The sequence below is a fragment of the Anomaloglossus baeobatrachus genome, chromosome 1 (assembly GCF_048569485.1).
Source record: "Anomaloglossus baeobatrachus isolate aAnoBae1 chromosome 1, aAnoBae1.hap1, whole genome shotgun sequence".
Lineage (NCBI taxonomy): Eukaryota > Metazoa > Chordata > Amphibia > Anura > Aromobatidae > Anomaloglossus > Anomaloglossus baeobatrachus.
The window spans coordinates 420,800,747-420,824,875 of record NC_134353.1 but is presented as its reverse complement, the minus strand read 5'-3'; the positions used below and the strand labels follow the sequence as shown (position 1 = coordinate 420,824,875).

The 24,129-nt window shown below is 49.4% G+C and overlaps 1 protein-coding gene across 1 annotated transcript in view; it reads right to left on the bottom strand.

Annotated features, from left to right (window-relative positions):
• Window positions 1–8,214: 8,214 nt before the first annotated feature.
• Window positions 8,215–24,129, bottom strand: part of GIPC3 (GIPC PDZ domain containing family member 3) — a 388,184-nt gene continuing 372,269 nt past the window's right edge. The window contains exon 6 of the mRNA XM_075337861.1: window positions 8,215–8,357. Coding sequence (XP_075193976.1) covers window positions 8,215–8,357 — 143 coding nt within the window. The remainder of the gene's footprint in view (window positions 8,358–24,129) is intronic.

Genomic DNA, 24,129 nt, shown 5'->3' with positions numbered 1-24,129 from the left:
CACTCGAGGAGGTCAACAGAGGTGGTGGAGGAGGATGCAACTGATGACGAAGTTACCTTGCGCCTTCCTGGACAGAGTCGGAGTACTGGTAGCACGTCTACAACTGCATCCTCAGCCACCACTCTGCCTCTGAGCATTATTTGGGGTGGATCAACAGGTCACATGGCCTCTAAGCCTTGCCTAGCCTGGTCCTTTTTTGACATAGAAAAAGATCGCCCAAATTATGTGATCTGTAAAATTTGTCATGGTTCTCTTAGTAGAGGTCAAAACCTCAGCAGTTTGACAACTTCTTCCATGAATTGTCACATGAATAAATATCATATGGCCCGGTGGGAAGCTCACCGTGCTGCAATGCGGCCTAGCGGAGCAAACCATCCACCGCCTGCCCCTTCCAGTGCATCCGCGCTCTCGTCATCTTCTAGGACTGTGGGGACAGCTGTCACACCTGTTTTTCCACCCACAACTTCCACCACTGTAACCGCAACAGGCAGTTTGCTTGGTAGGTCGTCAGTTGGTTTGGAAGGGGAAACAAGTGAGTGTGTACAGCTCTCTCAGACATCGGTAGCACCAACGTTGGATGAAGGCAACATCATGTCTCCGCCTGCACTTTCCTCACAAACCTGCATTTTTCCAGGGACACCCTACTCAACACCGTCTACACACAGCAGCCAGATCTCTGTCCCTCAGATGTGGTCAAATAAAAGGCCACTTCCTGCGACCCATGACAAAGCTAAGAGGTTGACTCTATCCCTCTGTAAGCTGTTGGCTACCGAAATGCTGCCTTTCCGCCTAGTGGACACACAGGATTTTAGAGACCTTATGTCTGTCGCTGTGCCCCAGTACCAGATGCCTAGTCGCCACTACTTCTCTAAGAAAGGTGTGCCCGCGCTACACCAGCATGTCGCACACAACATCACCGCTTCATTGAGAAACTCTGTGTGTGAACGGGTGCATTTCACCACCGATACTTGGACCAGTAAGCATGGACAGGGACGTTACATGTCGCTCACTGGGCACTGGGTAACTATGGTGATAGATGGTGAAGGGTCTGCTGCACAAGTCTTGCCGTCCCCACGACTTGTGTGTCAATCCTCTGTCTGTCCAAGTTCCGCCACTGCTTCTGCATCCTCCACCTCATCTGGGTCCTCCACCTCCGCCCCAAGCCTGCCTGGTCAGGCCACCAGCGTTCTCACTGCGCAGAAGGAATCACGCACCCCTCATTACTATGCTGGCAGCAGAGCGCAACGGCATCAGGCGGTCTTTAGCTTGACATGTCTTGGGAATAAGAGTCACACAGCTGAGGAGTTGTGGTCAGCTCTGCGGTCCGAGTTTAATAAATGGTTGTTTCCACTCAACCTGCAGCCTGGTAAGGCCGTGTGCGACAATGCTGCAAACCTGGGTGCGGCCCTTCGCCTGGGCAAGGTGACACACGTACCTTGTATGGCTCACGTGTTGAACCTTGTCGTGCAGCAATTTTTAACACAGTATCCCGGCCTAGATGGCCTTCTGAACAGGGCACGAAAACTGTCTGCTCACTTCCGCCGTTCAAGCGCCGCAGCTGAGCGACTTGCATCGCTCCAGAAGTCTTTCGGCCTGCTGGTTCATCGCCTGAAATGCGATGTGGCGACACGCTGGAATTCAACTCTCCACATGTTACAGCGACTGTGGCAGCACCACCGTGCCCTGGTGCAATACGTCATGACGTATAGCCTGGGCCAACGAGATGCAGAGGTGGGGCAGATCACCCTGATGGAGTGCTCTCAGATCAAGGACCTATGCACCCTTCTGCGCAGTTTCGACATGGCGACGAATATGTTTAGCGCTGACAATGCCATTATCAGCATGACGATTCCAGTCATTTACATGCTGGAACACACGCTAAACACTATTCGGAGTCAGGGGGTGGGACAACAGGAAGGGGATGAACTACAGGAGGATTCATATGCGCAAGACACAACAACATCACCAAGGTCCAGACGTTCATCATCACCAAGGCGCAAGGCATGGGAGCATGGGGGACAGGGATCAACAAGGGCGCATGGTAGCAGGCGAGATGTTGAGGAAGGTCAAATTTCAGTTGAAAGAGGTTGGGGGGAGATGTCAGAGGAAGAAAGAACGGTTAGCACCTCTATGCCACAAACACAGCGTGGACTTGGTCCGCATGGCTGCGCAAGACACATGAGTGCCTTCTTGTTGCACTACCTCCAACATGACCCTCGTATTGTCAAAATTAGAAGTGATGATGACTACTGGCTTGCCACACTATTAGATCCCCGGTACAAGTCCAAATTTTGTGACATAATTCCAGCCATAGAAAGGGACGCACGTATGCAGGAGTATCAGCAGGAGCTGTTACTCGATCTTAGATCCGCTTTTCCACCAAACAACCGTGCAGGTGCAGGGAGTGAATCTCCCAGTTGTAACTTGACAAACATGGGACGGTCTCGTCATCTTCAACAGTCTACACGTACCAGTAGGACCGTATCTGGTGCTGGTAACAGCAATTTTATGGAATCTTTTCATAATTTTTTTAGACCCTCCTTTGCAAGGCCACCAGAGACAACAAGTCTGACACATACTCAACGGCTGGAGAGGATGATACAGGAGTATCTACAAATGAACATCGATGCCATGACTTTGCAAATGGAGCCTTGCTCATTTTGGGCTTCAAATCTAGAAAAATGGCCAGAGCTATCCAGTTACGCCTTGGAGATTTTGTCGTGTCCAGCTGCCAGCGTTGTCTCTGAACGTGTCTTCAGTGCTGCTGGGTGTGTGCTGACAGATAAGCGCACGTGTCTGTCCAGTGACAATGTGGACAGACTGACGTTCATCAAAATGAACAAGTCATGGATCCAGAAGGAATTTACAACCCCTGTGTCATCCTGGGGACAGTAAATGCTTGTGGATTTGGAATGTGCTTGATGCAAATCAAAACATCCTGTTTGCAACTAGGGCACAAGTGCTGCCACTGATGGGGTGGGTGTCTGTGTGGCCCAATTTTTTGAAAAAAGGGAGACTCCGCTTGGAGTAACCCTTGCTTACATTGTTTTTCAAAGAAGCCAAGATGAACAAGTCATGGTTTAGCAAAGACTTTGCTACCTACCCCGGTGTCATCCTGGGGACGGTTAAGAATAGCGTATTTTTGAATGTGCTTGATGCAAATCTAGCTGTGAAGTGTACAACTAGGGCACAAGTGCTGCCACTGAATGGGTGGGTGTGTGTGGGGCACAATTTTTGGAAAAAAGGGAGACTCCGCTTGGAGTAACCCTTGCTTGCTGTGTTTTTAAAAGATGCCAAGATGAACAGAGCTGGGATCAGGAAAGACTTTGCTACCTACCCCGGTGTCATCCTGGGGACGGTTAAGAATAGCGTATTTTTGAATGTGCTTGATGCAAATCTAGCTGTGAAGTGTACAACTAGGGCACAAGTGCTGCCACTGAATGGGTGGGTGTGTGTGGGGCACAATTTTTTGAAAAAAGGGAGACTTCGCTTGGAATAACCCTTGCTTACATTGTTTTTAAAAGAAGCCAAGATGAACAAGTCATGGTTCAGCAAAGACTTTATCTACCTACCCCGGTGTCATGCTGGGGACGGTTAATTATCGCGTATTTTTGAATGTGCTTGATGCAAATCAAAACATCCTGTTTGCAACTAGGGCCCAAGTGCTGCCACTGATGGGGTGGGTGTCTGTGTGGCCCAATTTTTTGAAAAAAGGGAGACTCCGCTTGGAGTAACCCTTGCTTGCTGTGTTTTTAAAAGAAGCCAAGATGAACAGAGCTGGGATCAGGAAAGACTTTGCTACCTACCCCGGTGTCATCCTGGGGACGGTTAAGAATAGCGTATTTTTGAATGTGCTTGATGCAAATCTAGCTGTGAAGTGTACAACTAGGGCACAAGTGCTGCCACTGAATGGGTGGGTGTGTGTGGGGCACAATTTTGGGAAAAAAGGGAGACTTCGCTTGGAGTAACCCTTGCTTACATTGTTTTTAAAAGAAGCCAAGATGAACAAGTCATGGTTCAGCAAAGACTTTATCTACCTACCCCGGTGTCATGCTGGGGACGGTTAATTATGGCGTATTTTTGAATGTGCTTGATGCAAATCAAAACATCCTGTTTGCAACTAGGGCACAAGTGCTGCCACTGATGGGGTGGGTGTCTGTGTGGCCCAATTTTTTGAAAAAAGGGAGACTCCGCTTGGAGTAACCCTTGCTTACATTGTTTTTAAAAGAAGCCAAGATGAACAAGTCATGGTTCAGCAAAGACTTTATCTACCTACCCCGGTGTCATGCTGGGGACGGTTAATTATGGCGTATTTTTGAATGTGCTTGATGCAAATCAAAACATCCTGTTTGCAACTAGGGCACAAGTGCTGCCACTGATGGGGTGGGTGTCTGTGTGGCCCAATTTTTTGAAAAAAGGGAGACTCCGCTTGGAGTAACCCTTGCTTACATTGTTTTTAAAAGAAGCCAAGATGAACAAGTCATGGTTCAGCAAAGACTTTGCTACCTACCCCGGTGTCATCCTGGGGACGGTTAAGAATAGCGTATTTTTGAATGTGCTTGATGCAAATCTAGCTGTGAAGTGTACAACTAGGGCACAAGTGCTGCCACTGAATGGGTGGGTGTGTGTGGGGCACAATTTTTGGAAAAAAGGGAGACTTCGCTTGGAGTAACCCTTGCTTGCTGTGTTTTTAAAAGAAGCCAAGATGAACAGAGCTGGGATCAGGAAAGACTTTGCTACCTACCCCGGTGTCATCCTGGGGACGGTTAAGAAGAGCGTATTTTTGAATGTGCTTGATGCAAATCTAGCTGTGAAGTGTACAACTAGGGCACAAGTGCTGCCACTGAATGGGTGGGTGTGTGTGGGGCACAATTTTTGGAAAAAAAGGGAGACTCCGCTTGGAGTCACCTTGCGGTGTTTTACATGATTTTAGAAGGGCATGCCATGCCTATATCTGTGTCTCATCCTCTTTTTCCGCGTAACGCTGTTTTGTTTTCACATGAGAATTTGTCCTTGTCACTTTCCCATGTGTTTGTGTTGTGTTGTGAGTTGTTTGTCACCTTTTGGACACCTTTGAGGGTGTTTTCTAGGTGTTTTTCTGTGTTTGTGATTGCCTGCCATTGTTTCCTATGCAGTTCGAGTTCGGTTCGTCGAACGTTCGACGAGCCGAACTCGAACGGGACCTCCCTCGAGCCGAACCGGGACCGGTTCGCTCATCTCTAGTTAGGAGTGTTCAAATCAAGAAATTTATATGGGTGCCCATACTTTTGCATCGGTTAAATTTTGTTTAAATGCGGATTGCACATTTTCTGTTAGTACAATAAACCTCATTTCAATTCAGAAATATTACTCAGTCCATCAGTTGTTAGATATATGAAACAGAAATAGCTGTTGCAAAAACCCAATTTGTTATAAAGAAAAAAGGTTAACATTAATAGGGGTGCCCAAACTTTTTCATATGACTGTATGTCCCCTGCCCCAACTGTGATGTATATATGTCCCCAGCCCCTTCTGTGATGTATGTACAGTTAGGTCCAGAAATATTTGGACAGTGACACAATTTTCGCGAGTTGGGCTCTGCATGCCACCACATTGGATTTGAAATGAAACCTCTACAACAGAATTCAAGTGCAGATTGTAACGTTTAATTTGAAGGTTTGAACAAAAATATCTGATAGAAATTGTAGGAATTGTACACATTTGTTTACAAACGCTCCACATTTTAGGAGGTCAAAAGTAATTGGACAAATAAACCAAACCCAAACAAAATATTTTTATTTTCAATATTTTGTTGCGAATCCTTTGGAGGCAATCACTGCCTTAAGTCTGGAACCCATGGACATCACCAAACGCTGGGTTTCCTCCTTCTTAATGCTTTGCCAGGCCTTTACAGCCGCAGCCTTCAGGTCTTGCTTGTTTGTGGGTCTTTCCATCTTAAGTCTGGATTTGAGCAAGTGAAATGCATGCTCAATTGGGTTAAGATCTGGTGATTGACTTGGCCATTGCAGAATGTTCCACTTTTTTGCACTCATGAACTCCTGGGTAGCTTTGGCTGTATGCTTGGGGTCATTGTCCATCTGTACTATGAAGCGCCGTTCGATCAACTTTGCGGCATTTGGCTGAATCTGGGCTGAAAGTATATCCCGGTACACTTCAGAATTCATCCGGCTACTCTTGTCTGCTGTTATGTCATCAATAAACACAAGTGACCCAGTGCCATTGAAAGCCATGCATGCCCATGCCATCACGTTGCCTCCACCATGTTTTACAGAGGATGTGGTGTGCCTTGGATCATGTGCCGTTCCCTTTCTTCTCCAAACTTTTTTCTTCCCATCATTCTGGTACAGGTTGATCTTTGTCTCATCTGTCCATAGAATACTTTTCCAGAACTGAGCTGGCTTCATGAGGTGTTTTTCAGCAAATTTAACTCTGGCCTGTCTATTTTTGGAATTGATGAATGGTTTGCATCTAGATGTGAACCCTTTGTATTTACTTTCATGGAGTCTTCTCTTTACTGTTGACTTAGAGACAGATACACCTACTTCACTGAGAGTGTTCTGGACTTCAGTTGATGTTGTTTATGGGTTCTTCTTCACCAAAGAAAGTATGCGGTGATCATCCACCACTGTTGTCATCCGTGGACGCCCAGGCCTTTTTGAGTTCCCAAGCTCACCAGTCAATTCCTTTTTTCTCAGAATGTACCCGACTGTTGATTTTGCTACTCCAAGCATGTCTGCTATCTCTCTGATGGATTTTTTCTTTTTTTTCAGCCTCAGGATGTTCTGCTTCACCTCAATTGAGAGTTCCTTAGACCGCATGTTGTCTGGTCACAGCAACAGCTTCCAAATGCAAAACCACACACCTGTAATCAACCCCAGACCTTTTAACTACTTCATTGATTACAGGTTAACGAGGGAAACGCCTTCAGAGTTAATTGCAGCCCTTAGAGTCCCTTGTCCAATTACTTTTGGTCCCTTTAAAAAGAGGGGGCTATGCATTACAGAGCTATGATTCCTAAACCCTTTCTCCGATTTGGATGTGAAAACTCTCATATTGCAGCTGGGAGTGTGCACTTTCAGCCCATATTATATATATAATTGTATTTCTGAACATGTTTTTGTAAACAGCTAAAATAACAAAACTTGTGTCACTGTCCAAATATTTCTGGACCTAACTGTATGTCCCCAGCCCCTCCTGTGATGTTTGTATGTCCTTAGCGCCTCCTGTGATGTTTGTATGTCCCCGGCCCTTCCTGTGATGTATGAATTTATTGTAGCTCCTGAAGGTTGGTAGAAAAAAGGTTCCCCACCCCTGAGTTACCAGAATATTTCATTAAAAAAAACAATACACAGGTAAAGCCTTGAGGACCCTATAGGAAAAGTGTACCTGAATATATACATGAATATAATATAAAACAGTGAATGAAAAAACACACATTATCAGATCTTTTTTTAATATCAACACAAAGTCAACTTGAAACTATTAATTTTACAGCTATTCCAACTTTTAAGAAAAGTCCTCTCCGAAATTATTTGCAGGTTGGACACCTGATTGCTGGTCCATTCATTCTCTATGGTGCCACTGCAAAAAGATGAGTGCAGTGCTTAGCATCCAAAGGGAAAATATGCAGAGCAGATTGTGCATGCGCACTTCCATTCCATTCTGACAGGGCAAAAATGTTCCCCATTTAGTTGATCGGTGAAGGTCCCAGTGGTAGGACCCCCACAAATCAATAAGTTGTCACTAATGCTGTGAATAGGTGATTGCTTGTTTTCATCAGTCAACTTCTTTAATCTTGTTCACTAGAGGAAACTGTACAATTGTGGCAGCATAACCTCGGCATAGCTGGACCCAACTGATTGCATTGTTAATTGTCATCTTTAGCTGCAGGATGTATTCACTTACACTGTAATTTGTTGAAGACGTTAATCCAAATTCTGCAAATTTATAAATCAGACCTAAATTTTGTTTAACTACACAATAACTACTAAAAGAACAGAAACAAAATGGTTTGTCTAAACTGGACGTTCTGCCAAATATGCAAACATATGCATGACAATCACTGTATACTAAAATTTCAATTATTTCATTAAATTACATTGTGCTAATACAAGAATTATCATATATTGTATTTTTCAAATGACTAAAAAAAAATAATTTCAGATATTTTATTATCTTTTACTGCAAAACACAAATGTACACAAGAAATGTGATTCAATTGTTTGCCTGGATTATGGCTTCCCAAACCTCTAATATAAACTCAGCAGGAAAAGCAAATTCTCCAAGTAAATTGTCTAATCCTCGGCCAAACTCTTCAGGGGATGTCTTCTCCTTGGCTGTCTCCACAAGAGTTGATGCTGGAAAAAGTGGGAAACGCTGCTTTTAGTAAGTTGTTCACCATAATTCAATAAAATGAATAAAGCAGATTTATGAAAATCTTCAAACTTTTCTCACGTTTCGCAGTTATACCACACAGGAGATTTTTTAAACTGTTCATGCTCAATTTGCATTGTAGAACTAGATGGACATTTTTGACATCTAACATGACTTGTCAACTCCAGACTCCTGAACCAATGGCTAATCTCCCTGAAACCAAAAGGATAGGCTGATCCAATGTATCCTTCTTTTCCCCAACATCATCTATTGTGGAAGAGTTGGGACGCTTCCATATACAGTTGTGCTCAAAAGTTTATATACCTCGGCAGATTTTTTGCTTTCTTGGCCTTTTTCAGAGAATATGAATGATAACACACAATCTTTTTTTCCACTCATGGCTAGTGGTTGGGTAAGGCCATTTATTGTCAAACTACTGTGTTTTCTCTTTTTAAATCATAATGACAACCAAAAACATCCAAATGACCCTGATCAAAAGTTCACACACCTCAGTTGTTAATACAAAAAAATACACCATTTGTGCTAAATATATCAAAGTCCAAACATTAGCTCATTTTTATCATGATTAAGGCTTGTAAGTTAGCTGAAACGCGTTTATCTGTAACTTGACACACACCCAGAGTGTTTTTACAGTTTTTTTTATGATGAATGTAATGGATATTTTAATGCTAAAAATACCAATTACCAACTATTGTGATAAGCTTGTGGAAGGATATCCAAAATGTTTTACCTACGTCATACAGTCAGGGCCAGCCTTAGCCTGCATGGTGCCCTGTGCAGAACTGCCCCGCCCTACTGATTTTTTACCCAGCTTCCCAGGACACATTTTTTTTTATATCCCAAGAAAAATGTTTTCTTCAAATGTATAATAAACGCCTCCAAATTTGTGCTGGAAAATCTGCACCTCAAATCCACATTAATGCCACCACATCTGAGCTCATCCTTACAGGGCTCTTCTGATCTCTTACATTTATGCTGTATCCATGGATATTACACAATGGATGGTACATGCAGATCTCCCCAATGGAGCCACACCTATCTGGAGAATGAGGCGCTGCCGCTCTTTGTGGAGACATTATATAAATTCCTGTACACACGGATGAGTGTTCTGCCATCTCTCGGTTTAGAGCGGCGCAGGTTGTAACCTTATTGGTGGGATCCGCATCTATTGTATAAATCCTGTCCATAAATGTACAGGATGAGAAGACCAGACAATGCATGGTGGAGCTGGCAGCCGGTGTCATGTGTCCTCAGCACCAAAAAAGCCAAAATTAAAGGGAATTTTACGAAATTAGAAAAAATATCTGCTTTCTGAATAATAAAGTGTCCTCAGGTTATATGTGTCGCAGACTCTCAGCTCCACTGACCTGAATACACTGAGGTGCAGTGCAACATACAAACCATGATGATAAGGGGCACGGTGTATGTGTCGCTGCCTCTGAGCTCCACTGATCTCAACAGACTGAGGTGCAGTAAAACATATACAATATGAGGACAGTGTGGAAGAACTACAGCATATATACCATAATCCCTTTATTACCCAGTCCGGGCTCACACCAGTTGGCAATGCTTCAAATAATTTTGTTGGAGAATTTGTAAGACAAATCAACACCGAATTATGTGATATTCTGCAGAGTGTAATAATACACATCTAAGCTGCTGCAGAACCTCATCATACACAAGCCAGCTGCTGCAGAACCTCATTATACACACCTCAGCTGTTGCAGAACCTCATCATTCACACCTCAGCTACTGCAAAACTTCATAATACACAACACATCTGCTGCACAAGCTCATAATACACACCTCAGCTGCTGCAGAACCTCATTGTACACACCTCAACTGCTGCAGATCCTCATCATACACACCTCAGCTTCTGCAGAACCTCATAATACACAACCCAGTTGCTGCAGAACCTCATAATACACACCTCAGCTGCTGCAGAACCTCACCATACACCCCCCAGCTGCTGCAGAACCTCATAATACACACTTCAGCTGCTGCAGAACCTCATAATACACCTCAGCTACTGCTGATGCATTACATTAATAGAATGGCTTTCATACCTACACTAAACTATTGCATGTGATATATAGACAGCAGTGATGTCATATGAAGTATGAGGATCTAATGATATTTTGCTACAAGATAAGGAACCTCACAGCCGATGCCTCCTGCATGACCCCAGGTAGAAGGAATCAAACATTGCCTCCATTATTGCAGTCGTGTTGGTTTATTCTGATGCTGCCACGTTTCAGATAAAACATACACTTAGTATGTGGCCAAGAATGATGCAGCCAGAGGCTGGTCTCCGGCAGTTTCTCCCCGCTTTGCTGCCCAACACTGACTGGTGTGGCCCCGGTGTTTGACATTCTGCACGTTGACCGGTCGAATCTCCAAGGTATGTAATATTTCAATTTAGGATTTCAAATGGTGATACGAGTGGTCATATGATCGCTCACAAGTGATTTGCAGACGGGTGGTCATCTGCTGCATGATGCCTCCTCCTGCTTCTCTCATTGTTAGAATTTTCAGTTGAGAGAAACAACATTCAGCAGATGACCACACATTGCATATCGTATGTGAGTGATCAGATGACAACCACTCGAATCAGCAAGTGAAATCCTAACAGAGCACATATTACTAACCTTTAGGATAGGGCAGGTCAATATACAGAATTACAAACGTAAATTACACCAATATATAACACACACATACACATTACACACTATACATGACAAGTGCAGGACATATGCAGGAGGTAAAATAAATATAAATGCAGTGCACACTGGCATCAGGTCACAGGCTCTCTCTGATGTCATTACGCCTATTGGGGGCCCACAGCTGCAGAGAAAGTATGGAACAGAGAGAAAGTGGCCATATTCTCCTCAATGGTGTTCAACCATGCATCCGAGGAAATAGTAATGGCCCCCCATCACTTACAGGCCCAGTCATTGTTCCCCTGCAAAAATTACAACATATACATGACACACACATAGATAGAAATTAAATAAAAGGGATAGAGGTTCACAGTGGGGTATCTAGGGTCCACAAGTGGAGTTAACTCTAGGGGCCACACTACCACTATATGCAAATACCTGCAGGAGCTCCCACACAGCCTCCTACACCCAGCAGGAACCCCCACACAACCTCCTACATACAGCCAGGGCCGGATTATAGGCGGGGCAGGCGGGGCTCCAGCCCAGGAGCCCCCACCAAAAGAGCTTCTAAGGGGGCCCCCACCACCAGGGCCACACTTGTCAGCATTTTTTTTTCTTCACACCCTCTCCCCCTCCGCAAAGACAGTCTAATAAATCAGCTGTGTTTTCGGAGGGGGGGGGGGGCGGTGCACCGCCATTTATTTGTATCTGCGTCTTTAAGACGCAAAAACAAACTGCGGGCACAGGACGCTGAATGACCCCGGAAGTACCAGCGCTTGCACTTCCAGGGTCAGAGGTGTGCCAATGAGCTCCCTGCTATGTGCTGCGGCCGTCATGGGCGTACCCAGCGAGGGGCGGGGGGGCACCTGCCCCCCCCCTAGAAGCAGGGGTACGGTGTAATGGGCCGCTGTATGTGCAGCCACGCTCCTCCGCAGTGTGTGCATGCAGGCCCGACACACTAGCTGCAGCAGGAGCAGGAGGCAGCGCTGTGCTGTTCCGGCTCTGCTGTGTGCTGTGTGCCCGGCATGCACACAATGCAGAGGAGCACAGCGGAGCCGGAGCCGGTGCTCGCAGCTTCCTCCTTCTTCCTATTCAAATGTATTTGCGTCTTTCAGACGTAAATACATTTGAACAGCGCGCCGGGACTGGGCCCCGCCCCCGACGTGCAGCAACGTGAGGAGATCAGCACCTTGCTGACGTCATCACAGTGCTGCGGGCGCCGGCACACAGGGGAAATCAGATGGTAAGCGCTCCATGAAGGAGCCGAAGAGACATGTTTAATTAATGATGATGAGTGGGGAGGGGCTGAGGACACAACGGGGAACATTTGTGAAGGAAGTGGAACACAGCTTTGTGGCAGGCAGAGGGGGGGAGTACTGTATTCCGAGGGAGTGGGGGAGGCAGGAGTGTGTAGGGATGGGGCAGTGTAATTTGTGTGTGTAGGGGGTGATGGGGGTGCATTGTATTGTGTGTGGGGGGAGGGGTAATGGGGGTGCATTGTGTGTGTGTGGGGGGGTGATGGGGAGATGCATTGTGTGTGTGTGTAGGGGGTGATGGGTGGGTGCATGGTGTGTGTGTAGGGAGGAATGGTGGGTGCATTGTATTTGAGTGTGTGTGTGTGTGTGTGTAGGAGGTGATGGGGGGTGCATTGTGTGTGTGTGTGTGTTTGTAGGGGGTGATGGGTGCATTGTGTGTGTAGGGGATGATGGGGGTGCATTGTGTGTGTGTGTGTGGTGTGTGTGTGTGTAGGTGATGAGGGGAGGTGCATTGTGTGTGTGTAAGGGGTGATGGGGGGTGCATTGTGTGTGTGTGTGTGTGGGGAGGGGATGAGGGGGGGTGCACTGTGTGTGTGTAGGGGTAAAGGGGGGGTGCATTGTGTGTGTGTAGGGGGTGATGGGGGGTGCATTGTGTGTGTGTGTGTAGGCGGTAAAGGGGGGTGCATTGTGTGTGTGTGTGTGTGTGTGTGTAGGGGGTGATGGGTGGGTGCATTGTGTGTGTCAGAGCTGTGTGTGTGTGTCAGAGCTATGTGTGTGTCAGAGCTGTGTGTGTGTGTCAGAGCTATGTGTGTGTCAGAGCTGTGTGTGTGTGTGTGTCAGAGCTGTGTGTGTGTGTGTCAGAGCTGTGTATGTGTGTCAGAGCTGTGTATGTGTGTCAGAGCTGTGTGTGTGTCAGAGCTGTGTGTGTGTGTCAGAGCTGTGTGTGTGTGTCAAAGCTGTGTATGTGTGTCAGAGCTGTGTGTGTGTCAGAGCTGTGTGTGTGTGTCAGAGCTGTGTGTGTGTGTCAGGGCTGTGTATGTGTGTCAGAGCTGTGTGTGTGTATATGTGTGTCAGAGCTGTGTGTGTATGTGTGTCAGAGCTGTGTGTGTCTGTGTGTGTGTGTCAGAGCTGTGTGTGTGTGTGTGTCAGAGCTGTGTGTGTGTGTGTGTGTCAGAGCTGTGTGTGTACGAAGCAGTCTGTGCAGCCCCCCAGAACTATATGGGTCCCCCAGAGCGCTATGTCACCCATCCTAGTAATGAGTACACCACCAGAGCTGTTTGCCACTCCAGTAACGTCTATGCCCCCTGCCCCTCCTGTGATGTATATACAGCAGTGCTGTCAGTGTGCAGTCACATCTGTTAGTGACAGCCATCGTGAAACACAGCCACATGTCCTAAAGGAGCTGGACGGGAACAAGCGGGAGAGGTGAGTGAGGCTGCTGGCGATTTCCCCATATTAATACCTGTAAAGGCTCATGCGCACGTAACTGCTGAATATTCTGCAGCGATTTGACAGCACATGTGCGCGTCAAATCGCTGCAGAAACACTGCATAATGGATGAAGTTTTTCTTTACAAAAAATGCTAATTTCATGCGCTATGGCTGCTTCCCCCACCATAGACAGAGTGGGAGCTGCATCCATAGCGCACGGAATAATTGACATGCTCATTTTCTGAACTCACAGATTTGGGTCAACATTTTAGCATCCAAATCGCTGCGTTCATAAAAGCAACGTGCGCACGTATCATGCACAATCTTCATACATTGTGCAGGGGACGCAGGACGTATACATTTACACTGCAGTGCTATACGCAGCATAAATGCATGGAATTACGCAACGTGCGCACGAGCCCTAATGCGTCTGTGTCTGCATGTATGTCAGTGTATATGACTGTGCATATATTTGTCTGTTTATATGTATTTTTCTGAATTTGTCTTCAAATATGTATATATACGTATGCCTGTATGTGTATGTGTGTGGATGGGGACCACTGAGACTTTCACCCGGAGGCCACAAAAACCTGGAGCCGGCCCTGGCTGCCTTAACATTGGGATCAATAAAAAATATGTGAGTAAGGCTACTTTCACACATCCGGTTTGAGCACTGCGGCACAATACGGCACTTTTTTTTGCATAGACTTACATTAGTGCCGTATTGTGCCGCATGGGCTTGCGTTCGGTCTGGTTTTTGCCGCATGCGGAAGATTTAGTCGATGCCGCGGCCGGATGGAACGTTGCCTGCAACGTTTTTGCTCCGGCAAAAAAAAACGCATAGCGCCGCATCCGGCCGCTGCAGCGCATTTTCAATGCATGCCTATGGATGCCGGATGCGGCGCGATGCAGAAAAAAACGCATCCGGCCGCCGCATGCGGTTTCTTCCACTGCGCATGCTCAGTAGCATGCCGCAACCGGAAAAAACCGGACCGGCCGCATGTAAAAACTTATGCAAAGGATGCGGTGTTTTCGTCGCATCCGTTGCATAGGTTTCACAGCCGGATTGAGCCGCAGTGCTCAAACCGGATGTGTGAAAGTAGCCTAAGGCTCTGTACGCACGTTGCGTATTTGCATGCAGTTACACTGCGATCTGCACCGCAGCGTAACTGCATGTGTCGCGGGCGGGGAGGAGGGTGTCAGCACACTACGCTCGCCCCCTTCTGCTCGGGTCCGGCGGCCGCTGCTCAGTGGTGGCTCGAGCCGTAGGCCGGATCCCGGGGGTTTCTCGAGCGGCACTCCTCGCCCGTGAGTGAAAGGGGGGTGGTTGTTGGGTGTGGGGATTGTTATAGTTCGTGACGCCACCCACGGTTGTGGTGATTTCACCACCGCTGCTCAATGCGGGGATCCCGGGGATGGTGATGCGGAGCAGCCAGGTGTTGTGTTGCCCCTCCGTGGGCAGGGGTTGGTGATCCCGGGGCCCGATGATGGTTTGTGAGGTGCGGGGCCTGATGGGCGCAGGGACGCGGGGGCAGCGCTGTGCCTTGCGGCACTGTGGTACTCACTCAGCCTGAGACGTGGACACAGTTTGTACGGTAAACCAAACGGCTGGTAGGACGGTCCCACAGACGGCTGCACCTGCACTCCCGGTAGGTGACGGTGATGTCCCTCTTCCTTGCACCTATGGTTGACTTGTGGTAGCGGTGGATTCCCTCCGGTTACCCGCTCCCCGACTACAATCTGGGCCGGAGGAGCTCTACACTTTGCCCGCAGGCGCTGGCCCTGAGAAACTGGTGCCTTGGCGGTGGCGGTGCCTCTCTGCTTCAGGTTGGGCTGTTGCCTTCAATCGGGACTTGGTTGTTGGGGGATCTACGTCCCCTTCACTGACGGATTTGGCAAATTTGGCGACTCCTAGCCTTGCCGGGGTCCGAGAGGCCCCTGCCCTGGTGCTGACTGTCCTTCGGAACACTGCTCCAGACCACCGGGCACACAGCCAACGGGGTCCTTCCAGGAAATTCCGAACGGTCCCACTCCAGACAGTCACCGCCGTCGCTGACCTTGCTGTCCTGGCCCTACACAAAGCTGGGCCCTTCAGGCTTTCCTTCCTTCTTGTCACCTCACTTGCTTTCCTCCTTTTCCACTTTTCTACTTTTTCTGCTTGTTTACTCTCTCACTTCAGCTCCTCACACTTGCCCTGCCTGGGCTGATCTGCCTGGTTTCTCCCGCCTCCAGAGCTGTGACCTCCTCGGTGGGCGGAGCCAACTGCCTGGCCCACCCCCTGGTGTGAATCATCAGCCTCTGGAGGAAGGCAACAAGGATTTGTAGTTTAGCTGTGATGTGCCTACCTGGAGTGTGGGTTGTGGTGGTGTTGTGACCTGTGACCCCTGGCTTGCCCAGGGCGTCACATTACCCCTTAGCAAAATGCAGACCGTCCGCGGGCTGCCGTCCTACACCGGTTTTATTTTTCTGGAAAAGATAACATTTGAAAAATCAACATATAAACATTTTTAATAACTCTTCCCAAGACGGGAGGCACATTTCTTAAACGTTGCAACGGTTTACGGTTACGGTTTCCGCTCTCTCCCACCCAAGCAACCTGGCCCTGATGCTGCCCCTAAAGCCCAGGCAGCACCCCTTGACCCACAGTCCAGCACAAGTTACCCGAGCGGGATCTGTCCTTCCCTCCAGAGGGTAGCCACCGGTTCTTTTGGTGGCTGGGCCCCAGCCTGCTCTGCTGAGGGCCCTCCCTCCAATCTGCCTCTCCGGAGGCGGCATTGCGGAAACGGTAACGGTAACCAACATATTTACAAGCCACTAACGTTTGTGGTTGCCCTGCAAGTTCACGGGCTTGTCCATGGATAGTTCCCATGCAAAACTTTAAACGGTCCCCACAGGGACAACGGTGCCGACTCCAGCCGGTTGCAAATCACACACAATCAGGTGAAGCTTCGGTAATCATTTTTCATCATTGGCAGAACTTTCAAACTTTTTCAACTTTTAAACAAACAACTCAGTGGTGGTCCCAACGGGGACGGTGCAACGGCACTCCGCTGCCTTTTGCGGCTCAACAGTCCATTCTCACTCGTGGGGCTCTAGTGCCACCTTCACATGGTGCACCGCTCTGGACCCCAATGGTAGCTCGCTGCAGGCAATCTTCTTCCATATTCATGCGGGCATGCACATCCGCTCTACACCCCTCTCGGGCATCGATCTCCCTGCGCAGCTGCTGTTGCCGCCGCTCCCAGCCGGGAGTACTTTCTGTTTGCTCCGGTTCAGCGTGTGCGGGGGACGGACCCAGCCAGAGTCCCTCCGTGTCGGCTACGACCGGCACCTTCAGTAATGAGGGACCCCGCTGTGACATGGCCTCCTCTGCCTCCTGGCAGCTGCATCCCCGCCGTGCCTCCGGTGCATCTTTGCTGACGGGCTCAGCCTTTGGCTTCTTCCATAGAAGCGGTTCAGGGTGGTCATGAGCTTCTGCTGCAGGTCGGTCCGCCAGGGCGGATTGGCAGGGTACCGCTACCGGTGGTGGTGGTAGCGGGCCTAGTGGCGGGGCAGCAGCAGCTAACGCGGGTAGCGGGAGAGGCAGCAGGGTGAACGGGTGTAGGCCGGGCCCCTCAGCCGCAGCGGCCGATCCCTTGGGAATACAGGGACGTGGGTCTCTTACCCGTTCCTCCAAATCTTCCTCCACCTCGCATCTCCACATAGCAGCCACCACTTCCACCATGTCGGCCTCCCACTCCTCCAGGAGGAGCTGCATGCGGACCTGCAGACGGCTGCTTAGCTGGGCGGTCCGGACTTCCACCCACGCCGCCATGCCGGGCGCGGGGACCACGGTGTTGTTGGTCGGACTCAGCATCTTTAGCAGCGGCCTCTTCCAGGAACCAATAAATGGCCGCAGGGTCCTGGCGTCCCTGCTTCCACAGCCGCGCTCACATGCGGCCAGCCGCCATCGCGTCCCCCTTAGCTCTTTTCGGCCCCTCCTCTCTCGGGGCGGGGTTTTGGCCTTCGCGCCTCTACTGCTCGAGAAGACGCTCGAGCGGGAACTTTTCGCGCCAAAGATGGCGGCTTCTGAAATTTTTCTGCCGGATACCTCCGGCGGTAACAAGGCGCACCTCTACCAGACGGCAGAGTGGTAAGATCCTGTTCGTGACGCCAAGTTGTCGCGGGCGGGGAGGAGGGTGTCAGCACACTACGCTCGCCCCCTTCTGCTCGGGTCCGGCGGCCGCTGCTCAGTGGTGGCTCGAGCCGTAGGCCGAATCCCGGGGGTTTCTCGAGCGGCACTCCTCGCCTGTGAGTGAAAGGGGGGTGGTTGTTGGGTGTGGGGATTGTTATAGTTCGTGACGCCACCCACGGTTGTGGTGATTTCACCACCGCTGCTCAATGCGGGGATCCCGGGGATGGTGATGCGAAGCAGCCAGGTGTTGTGTTGCCCCTCCGTGGGCAGGGGTTGGTGATCCCGGGGCCCGGTGATGGTTTGTGAGGTGCGGGGCCTGATGGGCGCAGGGACGCGGGGGCAGCGCTGTGTCTTGCGGCACTGTGGTACTCACTCAGCCTGAGACGTGGACACAGTTTGTACGGTAAACCAAACGGCTGGTAGGACGGTCCCACAGACGGCTGCACCTGCACTCCCGGTAGGTGACGGTGATGTCCCTCTTCCTTGCACCTATGGTTGAATTGTGGTAGCGGTGGATTCCCTCCGGTTACCCGCTCCCCGACTACAATCTGGGCCGGAGGAGCTCTACACTTTGCCCGCAGGCGCTGGCCCTGAGAAACTGGTGCCTTGGCGGTGGCGGTGCCTCTCTGCTTCAGGTTGGGCTGTTGCCTTCAATCGGGACTTGGTTGTTGGGGGATCTACGTCCCCTTCACTGACGGATTTGGCAAATTTGGCGACTCCTAGCCTTGCCGGGGTCCGAGAGGCCCCTGCCCTGGTGCTGACTGTCCTTCGGAACACTGCTCCAGACCACCGGGCACACAGCCAACGGGGTCCTTCCAGGAACTTCCGAACGGTCCCACTCCAGACAGTCACCGCCGTCGTTGACCTTGCTGTCCTGGCCCTACACAAAGCTGGGCCCTTCAGGCTTTCCTTCCTTCTTGTCACCTCACTTGCTTTCCTCCTTTTCCACTTTTCTACTTTTTCTGCTTGTTTACTCTCTCACTTCAGCTCCTCACACTTGCCCTGCCTGGGCTGATCTGCCTGGTTTCTCCCACCTCCAGAGCTGTGACCTCCTCGGTGGGTGGAGCCAACCGCCTGGCCCACCCCCTGGTGTCAATCATCAGCCTCTGGAGGAAGGCAACAAGGATTTGTAGTTTAGCTGTGATGTGCCTACCTGGAGTGTGGGGTGTGGTGGTGTTGTGACCTGTGACCCCTGGCTTGCCCAGGGCGTCACACATGCATCCTGCGTCCCCAGCACAATCTATGAAGATTATGCAGGAGACGTGCGCACGTGGTGTATTAGAGCGCAGCGATTCGGCTGCTGCCTGAAGTTCTAAGAAGTGACATGTCACTTCTTTCATGTGCTTTGGATGCAGCCCCTGCTCTTTCTATGGGAGGGGCTGCACTTAGAGCGCATGAAATTGGCTTTTCATTATGGACTCTATCTGCAGTGATTTGAAGTGCACGTGTGCTGTTCAAATTGCTGCAGAAATTTCTGCAGAGACAAACGCAACGTGTGCACATAGCCTAACTCTACTTTCTGTGAATAAGTGACGGATGTGAGTGATCCTGGACTGTGTCTGTATTGTAGTACTGTAAATCTGAATGTGGCAGAACAGGATAAGATAAATGTTCATTGGATTTATATCTAAATGCTACAGTTCGTGCTCTACTGTTATGGCTAAAAATGTTAACGTTATGGGGCCCCCACCAGATTTTCTGCCCAGGGGCCCCCACCAACCTTAATCCGGCCCTGCATACAGCCTCCTATACACTGTAGGAGCCCCCACACAGTCTTCTATACACAGCAGGAGCCCCAGCACAGCCTCCTATACACAGCAGGAGCCCCAACACAGCCTCCTATACACAGCAGGAGCCCCCACGCAGCCTCCTATATCTAACGCCCTGGAAAACCAGGTAGATGTACACATAGGCCCCCGCACAACACCTAGCCCACAAAGGGTTAAATCAGCAGACCTGAAACCCTAGTCACCCTCCAAAGGGTTGGACAGGCACACCAGTGGGCGGGACCAGGTGGTTAGTGAACTCCCACCTAGGGGTCTAGAGAACCCGGGGCGGAAAAAACAGTGAGAGTTAAGTCGAGAGTCAAGTTCAGAGTGGAGTGGAGGAGGCGAGCTCAGGCAGTCAAGGCCTGAACTGCAAGCTGACAGGTGCCAGGGTCGGAGCTCTGACACCTTGGCTAGGTGGCAGACAGTAGCCAGTGCCAGCAGGAGGCAGGAAGACAGCTGCCGGAGATCTGAGGTGGACCGGGACAGAGTTGTAGCCCGCCGGTGCCGACACCGGAGAACCGACCCGAAAACCGTGCACAGAGGGGGTACTTGGACCCTGAAGCCAGGACCGGCACCAACGGCCTAGCTAATTAACCAATTGAGGGCAGGATTTTAGGTCCTGTCCCAACCTAAGTCCCGAAAAGTAGACAACCACCCACCAAGAGGGATAGGGCAACCGCCAGGGCCCGTAGATCCCAAGGGTCATCGTCAGATGGGTGCGGCTCCCAACCAAAGGATCGGGAGGGGACTCCCCGTGTTACACACTGGGGCGTCTATCTTAGAGCAACACGAAGTGCAGAGGAGAACGGCATTGATTACTAGCCCGGGTGTGGGACCTGATACACCCGTCTGCGGCAGCTGGCCACCATCACCCTAGTTTACCTCAGGACTTGTGTGCTTTATTCGACCGTGAGTAACATCCCCGACCTGACCGGGTGCGCCGGCCCCTACAAGTACTGTCCTCAGCATAGAGACACTGGGCCCAGGGACATCCATCCCTACCCACGGAGGGGTTAACATCCAGCTGCCAGCCCAATGTCCCCAGGAGACCCGCAACGGCAGCGGTGGTGCTGCATCTCACCACACACTGTGGGTGGCGTCACAGACATTTTACAACCAATCCCATATAAATACGTCCCTTTTTATTCAGAGTGTCCGCACGACCCCCGGGTCCGGAGAACCCCTCAAGCCATACCGTAGATCCGGATCTGAGCAGCACCGGCTGCTGGCACCGGGGCGGTACACTATACACGGCACACACCCTTATATACACAGCAGGAGCCCCCACATAGCCTCCTAGACACACCAGGAGCCCCTACACAGCCTCCTATACACACCAGGAGTTCTGACACAGCATTCTACACACAGCAGGAGTCCCCACACAGCTTCCTACACATAGCAGGAACCCCACACAGCCTCCTGTCCACAGCAGGAGCTCCCAAACAGCCTCCTACACACAGCAGGAGCTCCCACACAGGTTCCTATACACAGCTGGAGCCCTTATACATCTTCCTATACACAGCAGGGGCTTCCATATCGCCTCCTATATACAGTAGGGGCCCCCACATAGCCTATATACAGCAGGAGCCCCCACAGGTCCCATAAAGAGAAAAAACAAAGATTATACTCACCTAATCCTGCTTCCCAGAACCACAGCCTCCGTCTCTTATGTGGTGGGCTGCGAAGGCAGTGTCATGCAATGATGTCACCGCGCTGTCCTCATGGGCACACCAATGTCTCCTAAGCCACAGACCTGTAGCAGTCTGTGGCTTAGGAGACGAAGTGTGATAGAGCATGGAGTTCTTGCTCCATGCTCTGTCACAGAATTGAACTGTATTGCAGGCAACATGATGCTGACACATTTCAATGCTGAGGTTGCAGAAGAAGTTCGGTGCTGGAGCTCCGAATCTTTGATGACAGCGAAACCTCTTCTGGCGGGTCCCCTCTATGTCTGGTATTGGGGCTCAATGGGGCATTGACCTGGATCTCAGTGTGACGCTGGATAGATGATAGATAATTACGTATCAGACAGATATATAGATAGTTGGATAGATAGTAGACAGAGATATATAGATAGATAGGATGGATCTATAGACAGTAAGACAGGTGTGCCGCCCCCGTGCCAGCAGCTGGGCTGCTCGGATCCGGATCCGCGGTGGCTCTAGGGGTCTCCGGACCCAGGTGTCGTGCGGCCACTCGATGAAAGGGGGGCTATGTACAGGGGGATTAGAAAGTTTGTGACGCCACCCACGGTGTGTGGTAATGTGAGGGAGCACTGCTGCCGTTGGGGATTCTGGTGACGATGGTGTGGCAGCCTGATGTTTAACCCCTCCGTGGGTAGGGGGATTGTGTCCCGGGGCCCGTTGGATGGTTGGTGTTTGGGTGCCATTGGATATACAGTCAGGGCCAGAAATATTTGGACAGTGACACAAGTTTTGTTATTTTAGCTGTTTACAAAAACATGTTCAAAAATACAATTATATATATAATATGGGCTGAAAGTGTACACTCCCAGCTGCAATATGAGAGTTTTCACATCCAAATCGGAGAAAGGGTTTAGGAATCATAGCTCTGTAATGCATAGCCTCCTCTTTTTCAAGGGACCAAAAGTAATTGGACAAGGGACTCTAAGGGCTGCAATTAACTCTGAAGGCGTCTCCCTCGTTAACCTGTAATCAATGAAGTAGTTAAAAGGTCTGGGGTTGATTACAGGTGTGTGGTTTTGCATTTGAAAGCTGTTGCTGTGACCAGACAACATGCGATCTAAGGAACTCTCAATTGAGGTGAAGCAGAACATTCTGAGGCTGAAAAAAAAGAAAAAATCCATCAGAGAGATAGCAGACATGCTTGGAGTAGCAAACTCAACAGTCGGGTATATTCTGAGAAAAAAGGAATTGACTGGTGAGCTTGGGAACTCAAAAAGGCCTGGGCGTCCACGGATGACAACAGTGGTGGATGATCGCCGCATACTTTCTTTGGTGAAGAAGAACCCGTTCACAACATCAACTGAAGTCCAGAACACTCTCAGTGAAGTAGGTGTATCTGTCTCTAAGTCAACAGTAAAGAGAAGACTCCATGAAAGTAAATACAAAGGGTTCACATCTAGATGCAAACCATTCATCAATTCCAAAAATAGACAGGCCAGAGATAAATTTGCTGAAAAACACCTCATGAAGCCAGCTCAGTTCTGGAAAAGTATTCTATGGACAGATGAGACAAAGATCAACCTGTACCAGAATGATGGGAAGAAAAAAGTTTGGAGAAGAAAGGGAACGGCACATGATCCAAGGCACACCACATCCTCTGTAAAACATGAAAACATGGTGGAGGCAACGTGATGGCATGGGCATGCATGGCTTTCAATGGCACTGGGTCACTTGTGTTTATTGATGACATAACAGCAGACAAGAGTAGCCGGATGAATTCTGAAGTGTACCGGGATATACTTTCAGCCCAGATTCAGCCAAATACCGCAAAGTTGATCGGACGGCGCTTCATAGTACAGATGGACAATGACCCCAAGCATACAGCCAAAGCTACCCAGGAGTTCATGAGTGCAAAAAAGTGGAACATTCTGCAATGGCCAAGTCAATCACCAGATCTTAACCCAATTGAGCATGCATTTCACTTGCTCAAATCCAGACTTCAGACGGAAAGACCCACAAACAAGCAAGACCTGAAGGCTGCGGCTGTAAAGGCCTGGCAAAGCATTAAGAAGGAGGAAACCCAGCGTTTGGTGATGTCCATGGGTTCCAGACTTAAGGCAGTGATTGCCTCCAAAGTATTCGCAACAAAATATTGAAAATAAAAATATTTTGTTTGGGTTTGGTTTATTTGTCCAATTACTTTTGACCTCCTAAAATGTGGAGTGTTTGTAAAGAAATGTGTACAATTCCTACAATTTCTATCAAATATTTTTGTTCAAACCTTCAAATTAAACGTTACAATCTGCACTTGAATTCTGTTGTAGAGGTTTCATTTCAAATCCAATGTGGTGGCATGCAGAGCCCAACTCGCGAAAATTGTGTCACTGTCCAAATATTTCTGGACCTAACTGTAGGAACAGGGGTTTTCAGTATACTGACTCAGTCCAGGAAAAACAACACCGACAGCTTGTAAACCAGAATTCTGAGCACCACTGCAGCTTGTAGGGAGCACCCTTGGGTCCGTGCCCTTGGTGTTGCTGTTAGCCTGTGGCCCTGTCCTTGGCACTTTTGTCTCTGTTTGGACCCTCGGGTATAAATCTCTTTGGGTCCCGCTCACCCGTATGGCTAACGGAGTGAGCTTGCTCTCAGGGTTCACGCGTAGGATTTCTTTGGACTGTATCGGGAAAGTCCTATCCCATCGGTGCGCTAGTACCACGATTTTGGAGCGGGTTGGGGATGACATTTGAAGTCTTCACTAGAGTTGAGCGCGGTTCGCGGTTCGAGGTTCTCCAGTTCGCGG